General features: G+C 40.8%; 1 protein-coding gene across 11 annotated transcripts in view; it reads right to left on the reverse strand.

Annotated features, from left to right (window-relative positions):
- The window catches only part of TTC13 (tetratricopeptide repeat domain 13), a 64,387-nt gene that overhangs the window by 32,197 nt on the left and 4,603 nt on the right, over positions 1-27,587 (reverse strand). For 8 of the 11 annotated variants that reach the window (XR_004645066.1, XR_004645067.1, XR_004645063.1 and 5 more), the window contains exons 2-9: positions 27,200-27,294; positions 24,979-25,054; positions 20,663-20,733; positions 18,336-18,401; positions 15,285-15,377; positions 8,790-8,906; positions 6,791-6,901; positions 1,374-1,471 (exon numbers count right to left, since the gene is read on the reverse strand). Coding sequence is in view for 6 of the 11 variants with exons in the window: in XM_034765146.1 (XP_034621037.1) it covers positions 1,374-1,471; positions 6,791-6,901; positions 8,790-8,906; positions 15,285-15,377; positions 18,336-18,401; positions 20,663-20,733; positions 24,979-25,054; positions 27,200-27,294 (727 nt within the window). In the remaining 5 variants the exon portion in view is untranslated. Of the gene's footprint in view, positions 1-1,373; positions 1,472-4,616; positions 4,700-6,790; positions 6,902-8,789; positions 8,907-15,284; positions 15,378-18,335; positions 18,402-20,662; positions 20,734-24,978; positions 25,055-27,199; positions 27,295-27,409; positions 27,474-27,587 lie in introns of those variants that run through there. The other 3 variants (XM_034765145.1, XM_034765144.1, XM_034765147.1) reach the window with 2 other exon arrangements.

Below are 27,587 nucleotides of genomic sequence, written 5' to 3' on the forward strand. Positions count from 1 at the left end.
AGTGAGGAACATAAAAAGCAATGGTGAACTTACAAACCTACTTTTTTACCAAATAATTTTAACGCAATCCAAATGAAGATATTAAGAAAAGATATGATCTAGCTATGGCTGATTTTTTTTAAATCACATTAGGGACAATTTCTTTGAGTAAGGTAAGAGTTCTGCAACTTCTTCAGCAGTGACAACCAAACTGTTGTTCACAATTCTTCACCTAAAGGATCTACTCTTGGATACAGAATCCCACTAGACCCTGGATTCACACAATTCTCTGTGGGCATTAACTATTGACTATGAAACTTTATGCATTTCCTGGACAGTTCTTCCTCAGAATTGACAAGAATGAAAGCCTCCTACAATGAGCACCCTTGAATAAGATACAATTGAAGACGTCCAGCTAATAGCCCCACCCCCAAGCTATTTATAGGATTCAGAAGTGTAAGTAAATTTTATGTTTTTCAGAAGCTGCCATTTGAAAAAACATGTGCCAGTTTTCAGTTAGTGGCCAAACTGATCATTACATTTAGAATTATTTAATTTCAGAAGTAGATACAGCCAATAGAACATGATCTAGTTTTAAAAATTAAATTAAATTAATATCCTTTTGATAAAACTGGAATGTAAAACCAAAGATTCTGAATTCAGTTTACAGTATCCAATTTTAATATATTAAATGAGTTCCAATCAACCACACACATTTAAGATAGCAGCATTAAAAATAAAGAATCAAAGCACATGCAGTTACCAAGCAGAAGAACTAATTTATATTTTTGAAGCTGGTTCATTAACTGATTAATGTTCATATTCAAAAGCCTTTTCAAAAGCAGATGATCTGAAAAAAGATACATTCTATTTCAACAAGTTATTGAATTTGATGCAGGAGTTACTGGGTGATATTTTAAGATTTGTGTTATGTAGGCAGTCAGAATAGATCATCACAATGAACCCCTTCTGTCCTTAAAAAAAATTCTATGAATTTATGATCTTATCGTTAGCTTAAAAGGTGATCTACAAATAATGTTTGAAAAATGTTGGCAAATAAAACTTTGTTTTCCAAATGACTTGAGAGAGACATTTTGGCATGTTTTTAATATTTGCTAAACTTTAAATTAGCAGACCGGAATAAGAAATGAAACAACACTCCTGCATACCCATGACTGCCAGCTCCTGTTCAGTTGCATATCCCAACACCCATTTTGCTAACAGTTGCCAAAACCCCCACTGACGGAGCTTGACTATATTAGAAAAGAAAGCAATAGTTGTGCTGAAAAACCTCCTAAAGAATAAAGAGGTTACTTTTCAAGAAGTTAATATCGTGTATCTTAATGGATACAGATTTACACATTCACTATTGGGGAAAATAAAACAGGACTTGCCTTACAGGCAGGCTCCAGCACTCAGCCATGGTGGGTATGATGTTACCAGGAAAGTGCATGATTAGATGTGCACCAAGGCACTGGTGATTGCATTGGGTCTGTGCTTGGCAAAAAAGACAAAAGGAGGTAAGTTTGAACTTAATGTGCTGAAATACTACTCTACCATGTCTATTTTGAGACATCCACTACATAACCTTAATAGGCTATTTTTTTTAAATATTCTATTATAAGGTTGCTTGTGCAATTGTTAATTCTGCCCCCTTGTGCATAGTCTTTAACTGCATGATAACCATACTTTTTCCCCCTGCAGGATCTCTGCCTTTTTTATTCAGTGGACAGGATGAATGGCGCTCAGGGAATGAAACAAGAGTGCACAATGAAGGAGGCTTTTTTCTGTAGAATCCTAGCCATATTTGTTACAGAAGTTGGAAGATGTGTAATGAATGAGGCAGGGGACTGTAGGAAGAGAAAGAAGCGTCTCATGGTGAAGACAGTTGAAGGCCATCCTGGAGAACTGGATTCTATCCCTACTCTACCATAGAGTTCCTATATGACTCTGAAGAAATCACTTAAACCAGGCTTTTCAGAGATGGTCACTAATTGTGTGTTCCTCATTTTCTGGGTTCCCAGCTTGAGGTGCTGGGGTCTGATTTGTAGCAGTGCTAAGCGTTAATAAATGTAAATGAAGTCAATGGGATCTGTGTTATGAACATTTAAAGGGCAATAAAATGTTTAATATTCCAGTGTCACCAACTCTTGCAATTTCCTCACAAGTAACACAATTTTGGCTGGGGGTTGAACCAGACTCACAATGATGCAAGAAGCTCCATCCCTCTCTTGAATTTCAACCCTGCCTGGTGCAAGGGCCCCACACCCTGCTATTGGCTACCTATCTCCTGGGAAACAGCTATAGGAGCAGGCAGATCTCTCTCTGCTCCACTCACATGAGCAGAGAGAAGGGAGAGGGAGCAGTCGACACCATTCTCACAGGAGGAACACAAAGCCCAGCAGTGCAAGGATGCTCCGCTTCCTTCTCCCTGCTGTGAAAGATGGATCAATCTTCCCTCTGCTCCTCCCCCTTCCCCTCTCTATCCCTGCAACACAAGGACTGGGAAGGGAAAGAGCCCCTGGACCTGCCCCCACTACAGGCAGCGAAGACTCATGAACCTACAGGAGCAGTAGATGTGGGAGATGGGAGAGGACAGAACTGATGCGAGGGCTGAGAGGGTTGTATAATGAATTGCTGGGCTTGGGGGCGAGGGAGCTGGTCAGATGGAGGGACAATTAATTAGAATTTTGGGATTAGAGAGATGCTGGAAGCTCTGCACCATCAGGGACACAGTAAAAGCTCCTGTTGTGGTGGCCAAAATCACCTTACTCAAATCAGGGAGAGCTGGCAATGCTAACTGCCACACCCACACATTGGGCAGAGTGTTAAAAAACAACAGATCAAAATCACAACATAATCTTTTAAAAAATAATCACATGATTTTGGGGGGGTTGACTCATGATTTTTGAACCTTTGGGGTTGGCAATACTGAATTACCTGAAAAAGTCAAGCCCTAGGATCCTTTAACTGGGCACCCAAACATAGGAGACATTTGACAATTTTTGCTTCCATTTTCCATGTATAGAACAGGAATAAAAGGGTTGTTGTGAAGATCAATGAATTCATGTCTGTGAAGCATCAATACTACAGTGATGAGTGTCACAGAAAACCCATGAGGAATTAATAATTGCAAATAATTAATAATCAGTGCAAGGTTTAGATGCTGTGGTAAATAAGACATAGGCAAATAACACACTGAATGATAAGGATAAAAACTTGTGAATAGGTGCACAGTGCATCCTGTGCACAAAATGAGGCAGGGGTCCTGTAGGAAAAAATAGTAGGTGATCATGGAATTCAAGACTATATTATAAAGTGTATTGCCAGGGGGCCAAATTAAGATTACACAGGCAACAATTTATATTGCAGTAGCACCAAATCACACAATGTAGGTGTTTTCCAAACATAATAGTCCAAAATATAAAAGAAAAAACTGACGAAGTACAGAAGGTTGTGGGGAAGAGAGGAAATACAATATACAGGCATAGTAGTCAGGATAATGACTGGTTTATGTATTATTAATTTTTTTAAATATATAACCTATCCACAACTGCTTTTCTACCTAGTTATTATCTGTAGATCACCTTTTTAAAGGCATATAAATTCAAAGCCTTAATAAACAAAGTGAAGTTCTCTTCTCATCATTTCCATATCATTATTAAAAGCAAAACTAAAGAATGACCCATTACCTAACTCCTGAATAAGAGTGCAATTTAAATTCCTTTTGAAAAACCTAATGTATTTATTTTGCTGATACTTAAAGCAAAAAACAACAGGTTGGTTTTTAAAAATAATTACTTCCCAGTTTTAGTGTAAGTATTTAGATTGCAAACACTTAAGGGCAGAGACCCTGTGTTTATATTAATTTATATAATATCTATCACACTTGTGGCGCTATATAATTAAGTCAAAACTTAAACATGCAAAAACCACTCATTGCTGTCTAAATATTATGATGATTTCAGAAACCATCTAGCAAGTTCTCATTATGAGAATAAAATATTCAACTGTGGTTCATAATGTTTACCCTACTTTATACAATATCACTTGGGGATATGTTTCAACTATGGTCCTGATAGAAGCCAAAAATCAGGTAAATGAGGGCCTAAGGGGTATGTCTACATGGCAGTTGGAAGTATGATTGCAGCTCGGGTAGATATACTCGTGTTAGCTTTAATATAGCTAGCAAGGCTAAAATAGCAGTGAAGACGTGGCGGCATGGACTGTTCAAGCTCTCCTGGGTACATGTTTGTATTGCCAGCTCATGCCGGGGCCCCCCCCAACACCACATCTTCACTGCTATTTTTAGCAGTGCTAGCTAGATTAAAGCTAGCAGGGGTATGCCTACCCAAGCTGCAATCACACCTCTGACTGCAGTGTAGATATACACTAAGAGACCTGTTTACTTTGGATTTATACTAAAACCTCTTTGCCTTTGTTCCATTTATATTGAGCTCAACCCTGAAGTGTTATCAACCATGCTATCGATAACTATCAACAATAACGCATCAAAATATAGAGAAACAAATCTGTGATTAAAGACTCTTGTGTTATTTTTATTGATATGTAGTGCTGAAAGTGTGGTAGAGGCTTTAAGCCAGTGGTATTAAAAAGCTATTTCTGAATGTGCTTACCTATAGGCCTGTCCCAGACTCTTATATGCATCTATGAAATCAGCTTTCTGCTTCAGGGCTTCTTTGAATGATTCAATAGCTTCCTACATAAAACACAAGTAGGCATCATGATTAGCTGTTATTAATTATCCCTGTCTAAAGTTAAATTCAATAACTTTAAATTTAAAGTAATTCAGTAATTACTAAGGATTTTGTGCTGTTATGTAAGACCTGTGGAAAGTTTGACCAAGGCGTTATACATTACAAAATCCAAAAGTGTACAAGTAAAATATTACAGTAGTTTGTGCTTCAAATCACACAATAAAAAAATGCTATAATCCTTTTTATGGCTATAATAAGCTATGAAGTAAGCAACTCTCCCAATACCACATGGAGCGAGGGACAGAACTCTCTTCTGCTGAGATTCAGTCCAATGTCTTAACTACAAGGCCATCCTTTCTTCCTCCAGATCCCCGCCTCACTCACAACACCCCTTTTAACTTTTACACACAGACTCACTTCACAGCCCTGCCCCTTATTGTTCTGATGTATTCAAGTGGCTACAGATTCGTGCTCAAAGCCCCACAGAGGGAATTAATTCCTTGTCTATACTTAAAAGTGGTCTGCCAGGATAGATATACCAGTATATTGCCCTCATGGAGATACAGCTTATACTGGCAAAAAAGAGTTCTTCTGCTGGTATAGTTTAAACTAATTGCCCAAATGGAATAAGTTACATTAGCAAAATATTTTTTTGCTGGTATAACTGCATCTACAGTAGGATTTTTGCTGGCAGAGCCATGTCAGTTGGAGTTCAAATTACTTTATATGGTCCAGACTTCATTAACCTAAACCTCAGAGTCATAGCTCATTAACTAGGACTCAAATTAATTCTCTTGATACTTCTTAGTTTAATGCTTTACTAAATGACAAACAACACAGGTAGGACTTCATTCAGTAGAAGAATTTAAGGCCCACTAAGCCTTTAGGCAAAGATGGGATTTAAACAAATGAATAGACGTGTTCTGATTTAGAGAACAGGTAAATGACGGAACTGGCAAATTACAGTATTTCAATTCTAGTTTGAGTGTGTTAAGAATTCAGTTACTGCACTAATTACAATCAAACATCTACTCCAGGATCTAATCTCATCAAGTCTCAAATTAATCAGGGTGGGTTTAGATCACAATTTAGATAGAAGTACACCAATGATAACCCAGGGTGCCATAGGAAGTGGTGGCGGTGATTCAGTAGGTAGCACATTTCTCTCAAGTCAGCACTACACCGGGGATCTAGTTCATTACCAAGGGCCACTGTGCTACTTTCAGATAAGATTTACAATAGACAGCCTGACAATTTAAGGTCCTTAACCTGCTCTTTCCTGATTTTTGATTGAAAGTCCAGGAATGGAAAAAGTATAGGGGAAAACAAGCAGCAGCTGGGAGATGGATTGGGAGGGAGGAACCCTGAGAAAAAAGCACCAGCAGCTCCTCCCACTCCAGTAAGTTAGGAACAGAACCGGTATTGCCAACCTCAAACATTCAAAAATCTGAGTCAGACGTTCAAAAATTATGTGATTTTTAGAAAATCCATTTTGTGAGAAGAGTTATTTGCCTTCTGTTTCAAGTCTTTGGAGGCACATGGCTTTTCCCTTCCATAATGTATGCATGAGAGTTTCAGGTTTGGCATGCATTAAATGCATATGTAAAGATCCCCATTGACTGCCTGGAGGGGACTCTCCTTACCCTCTCCTGATTCATGCGGTAAGGAAGCTACCAGTGTTTTCCTCTCCAGCCCCCTTCCTTGTCAATATTCCTAGGCATTCTTTTTCATTTGATAGAAAGAAATTTTGGACTTAACTGGACATATTTTCAGTGTCAGACCCTGGGTGTCAAGCACTTTTGAAAATCTGTCCCTATTTGACATCAGATATTCCATCAGTCACACGCATACCAGTGAGAATATCTGATATCTACACGGCACATATCTACATAATGCATCAGATATATTTTCAGTGAACCAAGAAGTGCCACTGGATTTAACAGAGTCTAAAAAGGTTTGGTATAATGATTTATCTCAGTCATGAGAAAAAACAAGGACACCGACAGAATATCTACAACAGCTAGAATATTTTATAGGAATAAAATAATATTAAAGGCATTGTTCTGTAAGTGGATATTTAAAAATAAATTTACCTTCAGAAGTCCTCTATGGAAAAAGGTTAAGCCTTTGTATAGCATAGCTATAGGCTGGTTTTTGTTCAGTTCCAAGGAGCGCTGAAAGTCTTCATGGGCTGTTGCATAGTCCTGTTGGACAAAAATAGCTTTCAGATGACATAGAAATTGCTAGATCTAGCTGATAAAGAGGAATACAAACAAACCCTCTTATGGTTACATGTATGCAATTTGCTCCAACGGAGTGATCTCGAGTTCTAGGTTTATACTAATATGCTGACTCAATCTCAACAGTGCTAATATAAAATGCCTCTTCTTTAGAAGGAACAAAGAAAGCAAATATCCTTAAGAAGGAAAATAGAAGGCATTCAGCTCCAGTACCATTTAAAGCAGCAGAGATTGCCATTTTGACTGACATTTGGCTAACTAAAAGGAATGTACAGCACAATTTATTTCCATCTTTCCTCTCATAGCAACTGCTGCGAGAAAAAAATGGGATGAAGTGAATGGAGAAACGGGTTGCAAATAGGCTGAGTGAAGTCAACTGAATAAATTGATTTTACATCATTCCCTTGGGATATCAGCTATTCAATGTGCATACCATTTTTGAGGCAACAGTATCTAAACTAACCTGAAGCCATGTCCTTAAAAATGCCAAAATAATAATACAGTAAAAGTTGTTTTATCCGGCATGTTGGGGGAAGATGGGGTGCCGGTAAGTGAAAAATGCTGATTAACTAAGAGGGAGGGAGTTTGGGTGCGGGAGGAGGCTCAGGCCAGAGGGTTGGGGTGGTGATTAAGAGGGAGGTGGTGCGGGGTACCGGATCCGGGGGGCATTCACCTTGGGCGGCTCCCCGCAAGTGACCTGTCCTGGCTGCTCTTAGTTGGAGGCGCAGCAGGCAGCTCTGCGTGCTGCTCCCACCCCGCCCCAAGCACTAGCTCCGCAGCTCCCATTGGCTGAGAACCACGGCCAATGGGAGCTGCGGGGGCAGCACTTAAAGGCAGAGGCAGCGCACAGAGCTGCCTATCGCACCTCCACCCAGGAGCAGCTGGGACAGGTCGCCATTTGCGGGGAGCCGCCTAAGATGAGTGCCCCCCAGATCTGGCACCCCGCATCCCAACCTCATGTACGCCCCAATCCCCAGCCCCGCACCCCCCCCCCCGCACCCAAATTCCCTCCCAGAGCTCACGCTCTACCTCCTTCCCGTGCCCCAATCCCCTGCCGGCTTCGCACCAACCATACTATAAACCGGTATTTAAATGAAGATCAGAAATAGAAATAAAGTGGAGTCGCATCATAGGCGCATTTAACTTACGCAATTTGAACTAAACGCGCTCGGCAAAACAAAACAAAAAAGAGAAAAACAACAATTTAAATACTGTACCTGTAGTGCGGGCAATTCCGCCCGCCATTCCACTCAATGAGCGTTTGACTACATGCGATTTTTGCCTTATGCGCAGACTTCAGAACCTAACCCCTGCATAAGATGCGACTCCCCTGTAGAGCTTTCTGGTTGGGGAAGTGCCGGATAAAACAGCTTGTACTGTAATAATTATTTTCATAGCAAGAAGATAGGATTTCAGCATTTTGCAAGGATAACAGATTGTTTTATATTGTTGGTCTGGGGTGTTCTCTCTCTCTCCCACTCTCTCTCACACACACTTCTGTATATTTTTCCTTTTTAAAAATGAGTATCCAACAATAATCCCCATGGGCAATTATGATCTTCACTATCAAAGCAAGTTTCTCTGTGCACCCCCACTAACCCCAGAAGGCACAAAAATAGTTATGAGATTATAGATTGTCTGCATTCATTTTTATACATCATATCTCCATTTTGCTCCTCTCCACTAAGTAATTCATGAAAACAAAATACTTTAAAGCCTCCTCTGATCACAATTCTCTAAAAAGGCAAGTAAACTACTGGTCAATCACAACTATTTGAAGATCAGTTTTCAATGGGGAGGGGCAAAATCCTTATTCTTTCATGAAAGTAGCATCTAATGGCAAAAAACTAACCTCAGATATGAAGTAAAGAGTACCTCTGTGCCTGTAAAGTCGTGCCGATGGCTGCAGCTGAATAGCTTTGGTGAGATCAGCCAATGCCTCACTAATTCGGCCCAGGGGAGACAATATCTATAAATCCAAAGTAAGCAATTAACCTAGAAAGAGTACAGAGTTGTCCTAGAGTATGCTGAGCAATCTTAGAACTGTTTTATCTTGCAATAGGTTTTTACTTTCATGCCTGTACAATTAATCTTGTTCTCAAGTATACACATAGTTTATTTTGTGTATTTACTAGAGCTGGTCAGAAAACAGAATTTTCATCTCACTGAAAATTCTGACATTTGTTTTTCTCCTGATTCAGGACAAAGTCAAAATCTCAAAATATCTCACAGAACAAAATATTTGGAAATATACTTGAATTTTGATAATGTCAATACAATATACTACATCAGAACAAAATGAGTTGAAATAGTCTATTCTGATTTTAATTCACTTTGAAACTTCTGTCAAAATAGTTGAAGTTGACACAATCAACTTTTTGATTTCAAACAAAATAGTATTTTCCAACAGAAAACTGTTCCACTGAAATGTTTTTGACCAACTCTAGTATATACACCCTTAGATATAAATTAAGAGAGTATTGCAAAACCACCATACCTAAAATAGCATGAAAACTGTGAATCAGAACTTTTTATTAGAAAAAAATGTACACACAATTATGTTGTGCTTTGACAGATGTTTATTTTCTTGATATTTGGAATGCAAAAAGAACTGAACATTTCTTACTCATCATTTCCTTTCTGCTAGGAGTGTCTCCCACATATTTGGATGTCTGAGCAGCTCCCCTTCTTTCTGCAGCTCACCAATGCAAATCAAAGTCTCAGAGCTATGTGCTCTGGGCCATTCCCCCTTTGATCCCACTTACTATCAGATGAGTTATTCCAAAGCCATAAAAACTTCTATAAACAATATTAGTAACAAACACTCCAGAGGTAACTAGACCAACTATGCATGACATGCATCTGACAAAGTGAGTATTCACCAATGAAAGCTTATGCTCCAATACATCTGTTAGTCTATAAGGTGCCACAGGACTCTGGTCACTTTAGACCAACTATGTACAGTTAACCATAAAATGTTCACATGGTAAAAACCCCATGCCAGTATCTGACTTTTTGGCTTACAAAAACCATTTGGGGTGGGTAAAATTGTGGGAGCCTCTACCAGCTGAAAGGAAACTGTCGGTAAGAAATTTTCGGTTCTACAGTCCAGCGTTTTCCACAAGTCTGGATGTCTGGGAAGTAGCAAGAGGTGAATAGATGTAGGGAGGGTTGTAGAAAAGGTCAGAAAGAAGATGGGGGGGGCGAAGGTATCCCTCCCCATTTAAAAGATTTATATCTGGGCTATTATCTCCAGCACCTTCCTGCCAAAGGGAGCTTCTGCAGATGACAGGAAGGCCACCTTATAGTGCTTGATAAAGGTAGCAGCTGTTGACCAGGTGGCTGCCTTGCCAATTGCTTGTGTGCCATTTGCTCGTTCTGCCTAGGAGTTAGCCAGGGATTGCTGGGAGCGTGCCCTGAACCTTTCCAGGATTGGACTTTCTGATGCCTTGTATGCCTCCATAATGCACAGACTAATCCATCTAGCAATGGAGGCTTGGAAGCTCTGGGTCCTTTGCATTTTGGGTGGAAAGACATGAATAGGGCACCCAACCTTCTCAAGGATTCTGTATGTTTGAAGTAGATTTTCAGGCTCTTCTGACATCAAAGGTGCACCATCTCTTCTCTGTAGGATGTTGTGACCTCAGATAGAATGAAGGAATAACCTCCTCTTGGGAAGCATGGAATAAACGATTCCAGAGTTCTGAGCACCACCGTGTCCTCATGGAACAAGCAGTAAGGTTCCTGCATAGATAAGGCCACCAGCTCCGACACTCATGTGGCAGACGTGATGGCTATCAGAAAGCACGTAAGGATAGACAAACAGAATGCTGATGCTGGTGTTAGTGGTTCGAAGAGATGACTTGTCAGGGCTCTCAGCACAAGCAACAGGTTCTTTGAAAAAGCAGTCTGACCACTGATTTGGCTAATCGGATTGCTCTAAGAAATCTGCCTACCTGTGGGTTCTCTACCAGACCACAGGATCTGTGCTACAAACAGTCACTTGGAGGAACCTCTTCTGTGTGGCAGACCCCCAAGGAGCCCCATTCCTTCTTAGGAGTAGGCCATGCAACCTCAATTCCTCTGAGACTGAGCCTCTGAGTTCCAACAGTCCTGTTTGACACCATGAGCTCTGCCCATGGAGTTTAACTAAAAGACTCCTGGTCAGAGACTTTTTACATTCTTCAGGGATCAAAGCACCTCAGCAAGCGTTTGCTGTGACCCAGGCTGTCTTTTCAAAACAGAGTAGGGTTTATTAGTCAACTAGAACACAGCATTGGGAAGTCCTTAGGTTAGCACGCAGAAATAAAGGTTAAGACAGTCTCCATTCTGGCCAAGCCAGCATTCCACCGCCAAGCACCCCTGGGGTCCATTATGGCTCTTTTCCTTGGTCTCTGTCAGTCCAAAGTGAGTGCTCGGTCTTGCCAGCAAAGGTAGCCCTTATTTCAGCCACCTGACACCTTTTGGTTCTTTATCCTCAGTCAGAGACATGCTGAATTCACATGCCTACCTGCTGGAATTTCCTGCTGTTAGATGTTAATTGTTCAGTTGTTGGGAATTCTGTTGTCCTTCCAGATTCGTCACTGATCCATTCCACCCCAGACAGCTACGTGACCCAACCACCTGATATCTCCTGCTCTGCTCCAAGAGCAGAATTAACCCTTTTGTACCTATTGGATAGCAATGCAAAGTATAGAAGGAAACTGAGGCATGCCCAGGCTTCATAAAAATATTACAGAAAATTCCCACGTTGTCACACCAGCAAACCTGTGGATCCTGCAAACCCCACGCTACTAAGGACAAACACCTGACATGCTAGAATGTTCAGTTAGGGACCTTTGTCCAAGCCTTCTTGGAGAAAGTTAAAAATGACCAAAATTCCTGAGATATGCCTCATGTTCCTGGCACTAGCCACAGACCCTGGACCAGACAGAGGAATACACTTTTAGTGGGGATATTTTTCTAGATGTAAGTAGTGTCTTGATGACTTTGGACGACAGACCCAGTGATACTAGCACTTCCTTTTCAATAGCAGGCTCTTAGCTGCAGCCAGTTCAGGTTCAGATGATGAAGAGGACGTTGCAAGAGAATGTCTTGTCTCTTTGGAAGTGGTGGCGGAGGTCCTATTTTCAGCTCTATCAGGTCTGAAAACCAGGGTCTCCTCAGCCAATGTGGGGTTATCAGTATTACTGACACCTGCTCTCGCTTTATATTTGGACCAATTTCCCTAGTAATGGGAAAGGTGGAAATGCCTAGAGGAAACTCTGCAGTCATCTGTGCATAGGGCATCGGTCCACATGGAACTGGGATCTACCACCCTGGTGGAGTATTTTGGTTTCTTCATATTCATACAATTCTCTAATGAAGTCAGCTGAGGGAAGGTTGGCTGATTAACTCAAAGACCTCATGATTCAGGGACCATTCAGAGTCGAGCTATCCACCTTTGGTTCAGGTCTCCCTTTTACATAAATCGCTCTGAGAGATAGGAGAAAGTGCTCCACCCACCACATAATTTCCATTCTTTCACGTGTAGCACTGGGCTCTTTGCTCCCCCTGGTTTGTTCACATATGCGATCATGAATTAGGATGTAGTTCCCCACTATACTGGATTGGAACCATCATAGTGCCAGCTTGACTGCTATTAGTACTAGGTGGTTTATGCTATGAGCCATTTCCTCCAGACTTCAGATGCCTTGAGCTGCTCGCATCCCCAGGTGTGCTTTCCAGTCCTCCAGGCTGGCATTGGGTTGTGAGAACCAGAGAATCTGGAAGACATAGGGGCATATCTTCATGGACATTGCCCTGGGCTGACCACCATTTTAAGAAGATGAGCACCTGCATCAAGACCTTTAGTGATACTTAATGTGTTCTGGGGAGTGGTCCCACACATTTAAAATGGAGCCTTGAAGGCACCTGATGTGTGATTGCACCCATGGATTGATCCCTGTGCACAACACTAGGAGGCCTAAAGTAGAAGGCTCAGTGCTTTGGTAGGCCTCTTGTGGCTCCAGAATAATGGAAGAAGGTCCTGAATCTTCTGGAACCTTTCTAGGGATGGGCAGATCTTTGCTATGAAGATATCTATGTCCATTCCTAAGTAAGGTATTTTTGGTGGATGGAGTCAAGAGGCTTTTCTTGACATTGGTAACAAAGAAGTGTACCTGCAGGAGATTAAGTGTCAAGGACACGGCTGTGTGTGTTAATGACTGAGATGGAGCTCTGATCAAGATGTCATCCAGGACTCCAGGAAGGGATACCAGAGGATATCCTGCAATGTGAGTCTGGCTGATTGCCAACAACTTCTTTGCAAAGACATTGGGGGCTAAGAGCAGGCGAAATGGGAACATCCAGTATTGATAATGCTTCCTGCCATAAGCAAACCTTAGAAATCTGCAGTGCCACAATGTGATAGAAATATGGAAGCATGTATCTGCCAGGTCCACTGAAGCCAGAAGATTCCCCAAGGCAGGGATGACACTATAGATGCCAGGGTCTCCATCCGAAACTTTGTTTTCTTCATCCACTTGTTGAACCTTTTAAGGACAAGAATGGCTCAGATTCCCACCATGTGCTTCTGAGGGAATACTTTCAATTGCTTCCATATCTAAGAGACAAGACATCTCATTCTGAATCAGATTGCACTTTATAGGGTTGTGGGAGATGGGGGAATGGATGAATAATGGATGGGGGGAGCCCGTTGCTCGAGGGAATATCCCTGGCTCACTATCTCCCTTACCCACCTGTCTGTAGTCAATGCAACCCACTCCTCCAGGAAACAGGAAATTCTGCCTGCCCTCTAGCTTCAGCTCTGGGCAGAGACCTATGTGGTCTTTGTCATAAAGAGGCTTTGGAAAGGGTGGTGCTCCCTTTGGGCTTTCCCCCAAAGCCCAGTTCCACAGCTCTCCTTTGAAGAATCTGCTCTGCCTTCTCTAGTGTATCTGAGAGGATGAAGGCCAAAAGGAGCCTCTCTGTCTGAAGGCCGGTCTGTACTCTCTACTGAAAGCAGTAAGTAGCACCAGGAAAGACTGATTTGATTTTTCCACATGGTCCGCCACTGCCCTGTCTAGCTTTTCCCTGAAAAGAAGGGAGTCTGTAAACCTGGCAGAACACAGAACGTGCTTTGAGTGGGTATCCATCTTCCAGGGATGGAGTGGTAGCTGATTCCTGGTTACTGAGCTGGAAACCATGGCTGTGGCTGAGAACCTCATTGCACCCCTTGAGGCCTCATCCATGAATGCTGTTGCCAGGGAAACTATTTAAAATAGAGCCAAAGTCAGGGTGATCTCTACTCTTTATGACCCTGAGATCTTTCAGCCAGGAGAGATCATAGCCTCAGGACCTAACTGAGCTACAGACAGAAAACTGGGTACAGCCTGGGCACAACTCACTATCTGCTAAGCCCAGGAAGGCGGTCTCACAAATGGAGAACCATTTAGATTTTGTTTGGTGCTTTTTGGGCTGCTCTGTCATGCCTGAGAGGTGCAGAGGAGCCAGCAGGGAAGACACTGTAGCAGAGGAGCAGGGTGGGTTAAGTCACCCTCTGTAAACCAAACCAGAGAGGAGGAAAGGGAGAACACTGCTCTCCATCCCCAAAATTACCAGAAAGCTCACCGAAGAAAATAGGCAGGAGAGACAGAACTACTGTCCACATGCTGCCATGGAGACAGAGAATCTGGTGGCAAGTGGGAGAACGGGAGAGTGGCCCGAGCACGAGGCACCAGGACTTTGATCCACCTTCAATAACTGCAGAGAGGAGAGAAGGAGCCCAGACACTGAGAATTGTGGGAGATGCTGGGCTGCAGAAATTGTGCACATTTTTGTAATTGACCACATTGAACATTATCTTCAGTTAAAAGTTACGGCATTCTTGATTAATCTCGTTTATGTTTCTGAACACAAAGTGCTACATTAACACATACTTTGAATGCTGGATGTTTTAACTGGCAGCCATAATGCAATAGGATTGAACTTAGGAATTTTTTGTAGTAGAATAACCATAACTGAACAGGGTTTTTATGTACTATTTAATTCATTACAACAAGTTACAAAGAAAAGTATGATTCTGCATTATTCAATATATACAAAGCTAAACACTTGTTTATGTCAATTACCTGCCAATCTATGTGGCTTTCGTCACTACACATTCTATACAAGTTTTCAAATACCATGAAATATGTACTTTTCTTGTAGCAAATATGTATACTTTAAAAGCATTTAAACAGGGAGATATATCTAGTGGAGAAAGCAAGAGTTTTAACAATTAAAAAGGTGAATGAAGCCAGAAGAAATACTTTTAAATATTTGAAAAAGAGTTGCAATTGGAAAGTCTGAGAAAGAAAAATCTCACCTCTGCTCGCTGTTCAAATACTTCAGGGCGATCTGGTTCCAGACTAATTACTCTGCTCAGCTCATACAGGGCAAGCTCAGCATTGTTTATGTCCTTAAAAAGAGAAATTAAACTATATGAACAGCCAGTGCATACTTTATTAAGTGATCTTAGAGTTACACTAATAATTTTTAAGGACAAAGATCAAAAGACAATCAATAAACAGTAACCTCCAGCCATCAAAGTACTTCAATGTCATTTCTAATAGGGATAAGATACTCTATATTGCAAGTACACCTCTACCTCGATATAACGCTGTCCTCGGGAGCCAAAAAATCTTACCGCGCTATAGGTGAAACCGCGTTATATCAAACTTGCTTTGATCCACTGGAGTACGCAGCCCCACCTCCCTGGAGCACTGCTTTACCGCGTTATATCCGAATTCGTGTTATATCAGGTCGCGTTATATCGGGGTAGAGGTGTATTAACTGAACAAGCTGGGTTTGTATACTAAAACTTAACAACTAAAACTTTTATCCATATGCATCATCTGCAATATTTTGCAAACAGACCCCCCAGTGTTTCATCTTCACTTACTGGGGTTGCACCGCAAATATTCTTTATACAATAAGCATTACGTTTTAGTGCTCAAAATCTCTTCACAAGAATCGTGGTACTACGAAGTGCATTTTGTCAGCTAATATAAAGCCATCGTCACACTCCCTTGTAACCAAAAAATATGAAGATCTACAACGTGTGCCATAAAACGGTTTTGTCTGATTCAGTTTACACTATTTTTTTTCTTGCTGAGTAAAGCAGTCCCAGCAGAAACAGCTACAGCCAGATAAATGTGACTGGAGTTCCTTCCCTTCTGTGATATAACAAGCTCCTCCTGACACTATTTCCCAAGAAAGAGCAAAGCTTTATCTGGAAGAACAAATTAGCAATTCATTAGCTGCATCGGCCAGAAAGGCCAATGCTGTGTTTCATAGTTAAGGACTTTCAAAAATCAAGTTAACTGAAAGACATCCTTATCTCCAATAACCTAGCTGAACCATGACAAAACTAGCTGCAAAGTCTACACAGATAATATTATATCTGGTTCATAAGGCCTCCTCTTTTTATCCCACAAGTCTCTGGAGAAAATATTTCCTTAGGCCTTGTCTATACTAAACTTTTCCCTAAAGTTTACCACCATTATCACTACTGATTCACCTGCAACAATGATGGGAACTGTGTGGAACCACTAATGCTTTAAACCAATGTCATCTAGACCTTTTGATTATCTGGGTTAGAAAATATGGTGGCATTCCCAGTACTTCCCCTACCTATCTAAAGGTTTTGCAGTACTGCCACGCATTATCCTAGTACCAGAGTAACTTACACATAAAATAGATTGGCAAAGTCCACATTAGACTTTATAGCTTTTAACTCTTCTGTTGTTTTGGGCTAGAAAAACTCTACTCGAGATAAGGGTTTTGTTTTGTTTTGTTTTGATTGGTTGGTTCATTTGTTTGAGTTTTTGGGAAAGGGAAGGAATTTTGAGTGATTTGGAGCTTTTGCCTGAACCTTTTGCCCATGTTTAGAATCAAGTCAGGAAAAAAAAACTTCAAAATATTTCTCACAGAAGCCATCTTTTGTGGAGTGGACTTTTTTTTATAATCAGCTGCCAAAACCAGAGAACTTTTTGCTGAGACAGAAATGTGAAGATCACAGAAAGTGAGTACCTGTCAACCTTCTCTAGCACACAGTGGTTTTGCACAATGGGATTTTCCACTGAGTCATCCAATTAATCTGGACTGGAGGAAGTCAGAATTCTAAAAGCCAATTTCAGCTTCCTGACAGGATCTGGATACGTTAATTATACTACATAAAACTCATAGACTCATAGACTCATAGACTTTAAGGTCAGAAGGGACCATTATGATCATCTGGTCTGACCCCCTGCATGCTGCAGGCCATAAAACCGTCCCTACCCCTTCCCTGGACTCTGCTGTTGAATCCCAATCCTGTTTTAGGTGACTTCAATCGGCAGAAACCCTCCTGCTAGAGATCCCTGCCCTATGCTGCGGAGGAAGGCGAAAAACCTCCAGAGGCTCAGCCAATCTGCCCTGGAGGAAAATTCCTTCCCGACCCCAAATATGGCGATCAGTAAGACCCCGAGCATATAGGCAAGAGTCTCCAGCCTGACCCCGTCAGCCATTATACAATTTACCTACCATTTCTTGGTTTTCCTTGACTACTATGTTATACCATTAAACCATTCCCTCCATAAATTTATCTAACTTAATCTTAAAACCAGACAGGTCCGTCGCCCCCACCGTTTCCCTCGGAAGGCCGTTCCAATATTTCACCCCTCTGACAAAGGGCTATTTTTTAAAATCTATTTTTCCTTACTAATTTTTTTCAATCATTAATAGCCAACTCTTCAAACTCTGGATCATTGTGTTGGTCTTTACCTATTGATCTTTATATTACAAACTGCTTTGAAAATGGCTCAATTAGGTGCTATTGTGTTAAACAAGAAAAGCTCTGTACATTTCAGATACTTATTATTTAACAAAAAAAATAAAATAAAAAAAAACAAATTATTCATGTTAGTGCCACTGAGGACTTGAATCCAAGAATGGGATATGTATTTAGGGATGACCCCCAGGAGGAAGGGGAGCAACAGACACTACAGAACATAAATAAGACAATTCAAAGAATACAAAATAGAAGCTGCTTGAAACAGCCCAAACAGTAATGCCATCAGGAGCATCTCACTCTATGTTTGCTAAACAAAGTAGCTGGTCCCCCTCTACCACTTCTTACCATTCTTCAGGGATCTCCATGAGGTTATGCACACACACAAGATTTTGATGCCTGACAAGTATGGTCCCCAGTCATATAGCATCTTCAGATAAGAGGAAGAGGATGTTTCAGAGAAAACATTAATAGCATGACTATACATACTGAAAGCCTTTGGAACTGTATATATGTTTAATAAATTCTAGTTGATCTAGCTCCTGTAATCTCTTACAGTTTGTAGGCAAGTACTTCTGACAATCATTTAAATTATTAAATACTCACATGTAGTCCTTTTTTCCCATATGCTATCCCTCGTCCATAAATAGCACTAACCAGCTCTGGATCTTCCTATTCAGAGCAGAACACAAGTAAAACAATCTTTAAAAAAAATTAGACTAAGTGAATCGAAGGTGTCTTTCTTCAGCTGCCTACTTTTACTTAATGCTCAGTGTTTAAAATTAGCAGGCCTTAGTCATGGTCTCCAGGTAAAAACACAAAAGAGATTATTATAATCCATCATCATCACAAGCTCATAACTTACAATTTATAAGCTGAAAATGTCCATGTTTCATGTCTGCCTGCAGGGGAATTACTTGGAAAATGAGCAAAATGTCTTCACCAAATCTGAGTAGAGTTAGTGAGGAGAAATCCCTTTTCCCATGGTAAAAATAATTCTAACCACACAGTTTTTTTTACATGAAAGCTATAGCAAAAATACCCGATATTAAAATGCGGCATGGGCAGTCATCAGCAAATCAACACATAGGTAACTTTTGTGCTCATTTTCAGAGAGTCCCACACCATAGGACGTACGGGGCTGTGGCCAGCCAGGTGCCTAGGCCAAGGCAGGGCAACAGAGAGGAGAGTGTGCACGGAGTCCCCAGTGGTTGCAGGGGCGGGGAAGAAGCACAGCCCCACCCTGATGCTCTTCCCCTCCTCCTCTCCCTGATCGCTGGGGACTCCCTGCATGCTCTCCCTGCTACTGCCCTGGATACCTAGCCAGCTGCAGCCTTCTATATTTTAGATCTTCTAGAGCAGTGATTCTCAAACTTTTATACTGATGACACCTTTCATATAGCAAGCCTCTGAGTGTGACCCCCCATATAAATTAAAAACACTTTTGTATATATTTAACACCATTATAAATGCTGGAGGCAAAGCGGGATTTGGGATGGAGGCTGACAGCTCACGACCCCCCACGTAATAACCTCATGACCCCCTCAGGGGTCCCAATACCCAGTTTGAGAACCTCTGTTCTAGAGCCTGCAGGAGCAAGAGGCTCTGGGCAGGGAGAGGGAGGCAGGCAAGGAGCCCTGGGCTGATCCATGCCATGGGTTCCTCCAGGAAAGGAGCCAGCCAGGTCCTGCTACTGCCCTGGGTGGGAGCTGCCCCCTCCCCCGGGTGGCCTGATCCACACTTAAAACTTAGGTTGATCTAGCTACGTCACTCAGGGGTGTGAAAAATTTTGCACCCCGAGCACCATAGCTAGGTCAACCTAACTCCCAGCTGACAAAAGGACTTCAGCCACCATCTCTCAGAGAGGCGCATTACCTACATAGATGAAAACCCTTCTGCTGATGTGGAAACTGTCTACACGACAGAGGCATAGCTGCAGTGCCACAGCTGTGTCACTGTAGCAGCTGTAGTGCAAACATACCCCCAGTGTACGTATAAACACATATGCCATTAGAAAGAGTTAAAAAAAAAAAAAAAAAAAACCACACCACATAGCAGGATGCTATTACATTACAATGCCAAACTTTTTAATGGCATTTTATAGCCTACCCCGGATGTATTTTATAGATGTATTGGCTTAAAAAGCAGGCCTATGCTTCAGTCAATTAGACCATCTTATCTATAAGTATACATATTTATAAATCAAGTATGACTAAGCTATGATACCCTTTTTAAAAAATTGTCAGCCTGCCATTAAACAATCTGATAAAATAATATGGACTCCACTCCATCCAATCAGAAAAAGAATTTATGCTAGAGAATAAATAACATTTTGCTTAAATATTACAGCAGCCAAGTTTTTAACTGAGAACCCAGTATTAACCTGGGATGGAGTCTGGTTTATAACAACATGGAGCTCCCATAATGCCAGTGCCACATATGAGGTTATTCTGCCAGTAAGTTACTGGCAATATGTTAATTATAACCAAGAATGTAGTAAAAAAAAAAAAAAAAAAAAATCTCAATCTAATACACTAAGAAGTCCTAATCAAGTGAACTTTTAGGAAACTGAACTGTGCAAAATAAAGTATGTTTTTTGTTCTTTTGTAGCTATTCCTTCTAAAACAGTTAAGTAAATTGGCTTACTTTTTACTAGTTTATTAGGAGACTGAGGTAATGAGATTTTTTTAAAACCACATTTATCCATTGTATTCATTTTCACATCTGATAACAGAATCTCTCCAATTTAAGTCCTGGGATTTATTAAGAGTTAAGTATTTTATCTGCTTTGTCAGCCACAAATGTTATAATGGTTCTAAGATAGAATTTTATAACAATCTGTATTTTATACAAACCAATTTCCTCAGTGATTAATTTCAAGGTTCATCATCTTTAAGTTTAAAATTACAAAACTAGAACAAGCAAACAGTTACCTGTAGCATTGTTGAAAAATGTCTTATTGCTTCATCATATAGGCCGCTGCCAATCAACACGTAGGCAATTGCTGGCAAAGCAAGATTACAAACATTAAAATAAAAGCAACATAGATAACATGTCAAATTTTCAAATATTCAAAAATTTGGTCACATTTAACAAAATGTAAACTAAGTATCTTACTGTAAATCACTTAGCACAAGGGGATCCCAATCCCAAATATAGCCACTAGATGCTATCATAGTTATAGGCAGGGCTAGTTGCCTAGAAGCCAGAGGGACATGCCGGTTGCTTCCGGGAGCTACACGGAGCCAGGGCATGTAGGGAGCCTGCCTTAGCCCCGCTCCGCTGCCACTGGACTTCTAGCAGTCTATTAAAATCTCCCGGATTGCTTTCAACAGCCACCGGGAGATCAATGCAGATTCTGGTAGACTCCTGGCCAATCCGGGATGGTTGGCAACCCTAGGTTGGGGGCAGAGAAGAGAAACTAGGACTGGCTGAGCAATGATAGCTGGAGTGTAAGACGGAGGGGAGGCTGGTACTGACTGGACAAGGAGGATGGGAGCCGTTGAGGGAAACAGGGAGGGCGAAATACAGATCAGATGAGGAGCCAGAAGAGACTGGGACTGGCTGGACAAAGACTGGGACTAGGAACCAGCATCAGGGGAATGGGAGATGAGCTGACAGTGAACTGGGGTGCAGAAGGAGAACTGGGACTGGTTAGGGCAAGGGTATGCACTAGGCAGAATGGGGGCCAAATCAGGACCGCCAGATGCTTTTGAATAGACTGTGAAATTTTTTTGTTTGTTTGTTTGTTTTTGTTTTTACTTCTTATTATCTTTGTTATTATTTTTGTATTTTCTCTGGAGTCTGGACCTTGACTATACCTTGACAAAAAATAATTGATTGCCCTGGGGTTAGGGAAAGTCTGGGACAAGGAGCTAGGAGACTAGGACTGATATAACCTTAATTCTGTCATTTCCTAACTTTAGAGAGCTTGACTTTGAAACCTTAACATTCCAGCAAGTGAGTGAGTAATATAAATAAGAGGATGGTATTGTGATTAAAGCACAGTATAGGGAGTCAGTAGCCTTGGGTTCTATTCCGCCTCTGACACAGGTTTATTATGTATAATAGGAAGTCACTTAGGGATTATTTTTGAAAGGTTCAGGGTGTCTGCTCCACAAATTTAGACGTGGGTACTCAGAACATCTGAAAATCAGGCACCTAGCCTTCCTATTTCAGTTTCCTTATGTGTAAAATTTTCTCCATATCATAAAAGATATTGTGAGGCTAAATTTATTAGTGATCATAGAACAGTTTGAAATCCTCAGATGGTAGACATTATTACACATGGATTAGTTGAATTTTTGCTTATTATTAAGTGATGATATGGTCAGTATAGAATAAGACACAAAGACAGACCCTGTGCTACGGAGCTTGGAGTCTAGAAGATACACAAGATAGGTCCACATTGGGAGACATAAATGATGATGATAGGTTAGAAAGTAGAGGGCTTTTGTTGTGGCTTTTCCTAATCCTGTCTTCTGCACTTATATAATGTTGGGCCATTTGGACAATGTTATTTTTCTTTTTGAAGATCAATACCTGCCCTCCACAGCTTACGGTCTGGTATAAAGAATAGTCCACACCATTTCAACTGCAAATACTTAACTAAAAAAATACTTCACATGAGAGGCTACTGTGTTTTTTCCACTTGTTTACTCAACAGTGGTATGTCATGTTTCTTGGAGAAGATTGCAAAACTTCTTAGAATGGTTTAGATAACTTACTTTTTATAGTTATATTGGAGAAAAAGTCTGAACTTATGGCAGTATTTATGTTGCAAGTGTCAGGGATGAAATTTTACACATTTATGATAAAACACTTTTTGTAGGTCTTCTAAATAGGTCTGGCAGCAAGCTCTTCAATAAAGTTTAAGAGCCAAAACCTGCTCTTGGATACACAGATGCAACTTCTACTGAAGATAATGGGAACTGCATGTGCCCATCAAATTGCAAAATTTGGCTGTAGTAACTTAAGATACAAGTTTGTTTGTTTGTTCAGAACATCTTATAACTGCAGAGATTGAGACAGCTAAAGTTATCAGAAACTTTTTTGTGTATGTGTTAGTTTACCTTGACAGCTGTATTGCTAAAAGGAGTTACCAAGGCTTTATTTTTCAAGCATCAGAAAAGTTATTAGTAGAAACTCAACATATTAAGTTTATTTTAGGATGCAGTACTTGGTGGAGAGGTATGGCAGACATAGGCTTTCAGTAAAATATTTGTTTTTGGTGACAGCCCAGCTAAGTTTGTCAGAGGAGGAGTCAGAAAAAGGCAGTAGGAATTCAGGCTACTTCTCAATTTCTAAACAACCCTTTATTAAGCAAGATGAAAGCAACAGTTTTGTTAAACTCATTTTTCTAACATGTTCATCTATCACCATGACATAAATACCTAGAATATGTAGTATATTTTTCAGTGAGTTTAGTGTTTGTGAAAGGTGCTGGATATATATCCCTAGGGAACAATGACCCATTTATCCACAAAACAGGTAGAGATTGAGTACAGATTTTCCCATGCCAAAAGTTCCCAACCGACTTGGAGGGATAATTTCTAGGGACAAGAGAACCATTCTTCAGCCTATTCAACCCTTGGCATCTCAGCTGAGATTGCCAACAAAGGTGCTAATTAACAGCAATCTCGATGTTTTTCTGTCATGAAGAACCTGGCTTTTGCAAAGCAAACACATTCAGGTGGCATTGTTGCACGCCATTGCTGATGTAAAGGAAAGAAAAAAATACAGATACAGGTGGACAGTGCTGTCATTGTGCGGAGACATTTCTTAATTTTGTCCTGGGAATTGGTTTAGGAGAGGGCCAGCCCAACCTGCACCATTATTAACATGTGTGCACTGGGCAGGGTGAAGTGTTTGTTTATCCTGTATAGGGATATGCCTTTGTATATATACAAAAATCGTCACTATGCATACACCACATGAGAATCAGTTAGGAGGTGAGGCTGCACACAGTATTGCTGCAGTATGAGGAGTGAAAGGGACCCAATGGCAACTAGAAAGGCTCCTTGGATTTTCTTCATTTGTCCTTCTTCTCTGCCAAATTCTTAAATCTACTTCATTAGCCATCATTCATATGGTATCACAATCATTCCCAAGATAATAAACTATTGTCACATAAAGGCAGACTGATAACTGAATACACTAGTTTTGTGGGAAAGAGAAGGATTGGGGAAAGGAGCAAAACAGTGAAAAGACACTGCCTAGAATGTTGTAGGCGATATGAGCAGTGCACGCTTTGAGGAGTCCCCACACAATTCACATTTCTTCCCCTAAGGTTTACTAGAGCAGGAGAAGCACAAATAGGAGGACCTAGGCTCAGAAAAATGCCAGACAGCTAGGAAACTCCTAAGAAGACACTCCCGAAAAGATCTACCTAAAGGAGGAGTAGGGCAGGTCGGATGACAGGCCATGGAGCCAAACATGGGAATGGGGTTCCTTTGACATTGCTGCCTGGGCTCCCATGTGGCAAATGCTGAACCACTGGAGGGGCTGAAAATGTACTGCTAGACTAAGGAAGTCTCCAACCTTCCTCAAAATTCTCCCGAGAACTTTCCCCCTACCAGACAGAGACCAAGCTGAAGCAAGAGACAGAGAAAATGGCAAACAATTCAAAAAAACAAAAACATAAAAAAACCCTCAGCAGCACAGGTTTCCCTCAGATACCTGTTTACAAGACATCTGCCTCTCAGCACAGAAGCAGAAGGCTGTAGAGCAACGTCACAGCAGTTCACCAGGTGCACTTCTAGAGGGTGCCAACAAGTAGACTGCATAGAGAAAGAAATCCACAAGAACCTCCCACCAGCTTATCAGACTTAGAAAAGGTAGGAAAAACAGCAGTTCCAAGCTCCATGGAGCAGCAAGTTCGCTTGAGAGAAAGCTTCTCTCAAACATCCAGAAAATCTTCAGTTATCAACCATGACAGGAAAGAGAAGTAGAAAGAGTTCATGAGTGTTTAACAGGGTTTGGGAAAATATTTTCTTCACATTTGCATGACCAAATGAATGGTGAAATTTCCTACTGTGCAGAGTAGAAAGAAGTACTATGAGGAAAAAAGGTACATGATGTTCTTTCCACATAATTAAAAACAAAAGGCTGAAATTTTATTGCGCAGGAGTGATAAAAGTGATCCTAAAGCATCCATCAGAATTACCAACTATAATTTTACAGTATCAAAACATTGTGCCTCTGAGTGGCATCTAGAACCACCCCCATAAACCTTATATAATTATCTTACCCAAATCTTCATTTGTGTTGTCATTATCAGTGGCAAATGGGAATCGCTTTTGTTCTGCAAGTGACTTTGCTTGGCTCTGTAAAACATTATGGTTTTAACGTTTAGCTGACAATAGCAAAAAAAAAAAAATTCCTACAAAATCAGAATTTAGCATTGGACAATTTAAGGCTTAAATCCTTAAAAGAACATCCGAAGAAGTGGGCTGTAGTCCACGAAAGCTTATGCTCTAATAAATTTGTTAGTCTGTAAGGTGCCACAAGTACTCCTGTTCTTTTTACGGATACAGACTAACACGGCTGCTACTCTGAAACCTGTTAAAAGTAAAGGTTTCAGAGTAGCCGTCGTGTTAGTCTGTATCCGCAAAAAGAACGAGGAGTACTTGTGGCACCTTAGAGACTAACAAATTTATTTGAGCATAAGCTTTCTTGTTAGTGTCTAAGGTGCCACAAGTACTCCTTGTTCTTTTTTCTTAAAAGTAAAGCATATGTGGACCCAGCTGCAATGGAAAAAATGTTGGTCAGCAAGGAGGAGGAGAGGAAAGGCCTTGGGAAGAAAATCTTATTTGGAGTAAGACTGGAATGAAGGGTGAATTGTCTCAAATTGCCAATTATTGACTTCCTCTAAAAAACAATGACATCATTTGTTTGTTAAGGGGTATAAAAAGAGTTATGTGTGACGGGTTGGACCCCTTGGGAAGCCACCTGATGTGCTGAGATACCACTGAGTCTACCTGTTCTGCCAGCATGGGTCCCCTTTAACCTGTCTTGCTGAGCCAGGCTCTCAAAACCTCCTCTAACACACACACAGGCAGGGCTACACCCAGCTGCAGATCGGCTCTGGGAAGATTCAGCTTAAGAGACTTGCTCCAGCACTCAGATGTCCACCTTCCTTGGAGTGCGGACCCAAAGAGATATTATGAAATTGCTGCCCCCACACCCGCAATGTGGAGAGAAGTACGCACACTTCTCCCCACCCCAGTTAGAAATTACAGAAACTAGGTTTAATAATAAACAAAATAAATTGTATTAACTATTTAAAAGGCAGGATTTTAAGTGGTAAAAGGAGAAACAAACAGAACAAAGCAAATTACTAAGTAAATAAAATCAAACATGCAAACTAAGCTAATTTCAGTAAAGGAATTGGTTACAGATAGTATTTCTCAGCCTAGATATTGTTGCAGGCAGTTTGCAAAGTTTCTGTGGTTCAGAGTTCCAGTTATATTCCTTTTTAGACTGGACCCCAGTCTCAGTCTGGACTCCCCATCTTGCTTTCCCTTTTGCAGTCTTTCTTCTTGGGCAGACAGGCCAGGGAGAGGAGTCCTGTCTGCCTTACTCCCCACCCTTACATAGGATTTACATAAGGCAGGAATCCTTTGTTTCCCAAACTTGACCCCTGCCTTCTTCCCTTACAGTGGAAAGTTACCATAAATCCCAGGTAATGTTTAGTATCAAGTGACAAGACCACCTGACTCTGTAGTATCACAGCCTCCATGAGTCAGTGGCAGTATGGAGCATCCACAGGAAGGCCAGGCTTTTCACAGCTCATTGTCCTTGCTGATGGGCCATCCGCCCCGTTTGTCTTTTCCATTGTTACACCTGAAGTATTAGCAGTGGGCGTCACCCAAAGTAGGATAGTAGGAATACAGATACATAGTCAATATTCCTAACTTCAGATACAGAAATGATACAGGCATACAAATTGGATAATCGCATTCAGTAAATCATAACCTTTCCAATGATATCTCACATGAGCCATCTGGCATAAAGTATATCTCAGTTATGTCATTTTCATATGATAAGCATATTTTCATAAAGAATATGGAATGACATCACATTATGAATCTAAGGTTTCTTTGCTAGACCCTATTTGATCATGTTGGAGCACACCACAATGAGATGGTTTTCCCTTGGTCAAGTCTATTTAGTAAGTATACTGATCATATGCTTATGAATACTTTGTTACTGTATTGGGTGAACTGACTGCTTATTTTTAAACTGCTAGGCATGTTCAGAGCAATGCTAGAAAATGCCATTTGGCCTTTGGACTTAAAAACATGAATTTTTGGTAAAATTAGTGTCTTATGGTCTCTCCCATAATATTAATAATTTCTAATATTAATAATAATTCCGACATCTAGTAAATTGATACACAAACCCATTTCTCTCACATCTACAACCAATTAGCATTCTTATTGTACATAATAAAACAGTATACAGCATACCAGAATTTTTTCAGTATTGAGAGAAAGCAGAGATTCACAGGATGAAGACCCTCTTAGTTCACAGTCTGATTCATGGAAGTGCAAAAGTGGTGAATCTGCAAAAACAAAAATTTGAATTATCTCTGGATAGTCTACTTGAACTGTTATACTTAAACAGGGTATAAATGTATCAGATCATGCAAATGACATGTTTCCTCATGCCAACCCCACCTTTTAAAAATTCCACTACAGAGCAGTCCCATAGAGTAGGATTGTTCATATGTTCCATACATCATGTTTGTTCCAGGAGTGATGGCAAGAAGTGCAGTAGCTGACATGAACCTTGTTATACTATTTCTGCCTATGGAGCAGACCAAAATTTGTGTGCAAGAGTAGTAGCACAGAGAAG

This window comes from Trachemys scripta, chromosome 3 (assembly GCF_013100865.1).
Source record: "Trachemys scripta elegans isolate TJP31775 chromosome 3, CAS_Tse_1.0, whole genome shotgun sequence".
NCBI lineage: Eukaryota > Metazoa > Chordata > Testudines > Emydidae > Trachemys > Trachemys scripta.